The following is a 1,396-nucleotide window of genomic DNA, read 5'->3' as shown; positions in this document are numbered from 1 at the left end:
TGAAAGTGAAGAGGGACTTGATTTCCCTGTGGAGCTCTCGCTGCTCGCAGACTGGGTATCCAAACCAGTTCATACAATGGAGAAGAAACCACACTGTGGCTCACGCAGTCCCGTCTCTCCCGTTTCCCGGTAATCTGGCTGCAAAGGGCTCCAAGAGCTGGGGCTGCCTGCGTTTCCTCAGGGAGACAGCCCCGGAGCCCAGTGACTCCACGCCAGGCCCCCATCCCTTCAGAGGCTGGTGTCGACAGTGTCCGCTTTGGCTGGCAAGGCAGCCTCAGAGATGGTGTCTGGTTGCCCATCCCGACAGAAGAGTACAGCGGGGTTCTTGCAGGCCCACATGGCCACCTCTGCCCCGCTCGCCGGGCTGGAGGAGGTCGGGGCGCTACCCGGGGGGCCGCTGTGCCGGTTGACGTAGCGCTCCCGGACGCGGTCGGCCCGGTTCCAGGGCTCCGGCTGGCGGCCCGGGACCGAGAGGTAGGCCGCCACGTTGTTCCTAGTCCTGTAGCCACCCTCACGACTGCGCCGCAGCAGCACGGAGATGTTGGGGTTGCGGGCGGCGTAGATGAGTGGGTTGATGGCGCCGTTGGCCCAGGCCATCCCGCTGGCTACGGCGTCCATGGTGGGCGAGAAGGGCAGGTGGCCGGCGGCGGCGGCCAGCCCCAGGATGCAGTAGGGCCCCCAGCAGCAGATGATGGAGACGATCATGATGAGGACGGTGGTGGCCGTGCGCATCTCCCCGTAGGCCCGCAGCAGGTGCCCGTAGGTGGTGAGGGGCCGCACGCGGCTCTCGGCCAGCCGCACGGCCCGGCAGATGTTGTAGTGGCAGAAGCACATGAGGGCGAAGGGCAGGAGGTAGCAGAGCACGATGAGGGCCGCGCCGTAGGGCGGCCCCAGCCGGGAGGAGCCCCAGGGCAGCACGTAGACGCAGCGGTAGGCCCCGGGCCGGGCCTCCCGCCGCCCCTCGCCCGCCAGCCCGTACCAGGGTCCGGCCAGGGCCAGGGCGGCCAGCCAGACGGCGGCCAGGAGCTGGGCGGCGCGGCGGCGGCCCATCTTGTGTCGGGGCTGGCGGACGATGGCGCAGTAGCGGTCGAAGGAGAGGAGGGCCATGGTGAGGGTGGCGGCGATGCCCAGCCCGGCATGGAGGGCGGCGCTGGCCAGGCAGAGGCGCTGCCCGAAGAGCCAGGCGCCGGGCGGGCGGCTGAGCAGGCTGAGGAAGGCCAGGGGCAGGCAGAGCAGGGCGCCCAGCAGCTCCGACAGCGACAGCGACAGCACGAAGGCGTTGGTGACCGTGCGGAGCTGTCGGTGCCGGGCGATCACCAGCACCACCGCCCCGTTGCCCAGCGCCGAGAGGGCGAAGATGAGCAGCAGCGCCAGCGCCTGCGAGGCCAGCGCCGCC

At 70.1% G+C, this 1,396-nt stretch overlaps 1 protein-coding gene across 1 annotated transcript; it reads right to left on the bottom strand.

The window, feature by feature from the left end:
* Window positions 1–228: 228 nt before the first annotated feature.
* GPR135 (G protein-coupled receptor 135) lies at window positions 229–1,395 on the bottom strand (the record flags this gene model as incomplete). The annotated part of the gene is made up of 1 exon (XM_010584194.1): window positions 229–1,395. A coding segment is annotated over one exon (1,167 nt), but the record flags the coding sequence as incomplete, so codon positions are not given.
* Between the last annotated feature and the right edge of the window lies 1 nt (window position 1,396).

Source organism: Haliaeetus leucocephalus, unplaced genomic scaffold (genome assembly GCF_000737465.1).
Source record: "Haliaeetus leucocephalus isolate CR32 unplaced genomic scaffold, Haliaeetus_leucocephalus-4.0 Scaffold944, whole genome shotgun sequence".
Lineage (NCBI taxonomy): Eukaryota > Metazoa > Chordata > Aves > Accipitriformes > Accipitridae > Haliaeetus > Haliaeetus leucocephalus.
Note: the sequence above shows the minus strand (reverse complement) of the source record. Positions and strands in the feature narration are given on the sequence as shown.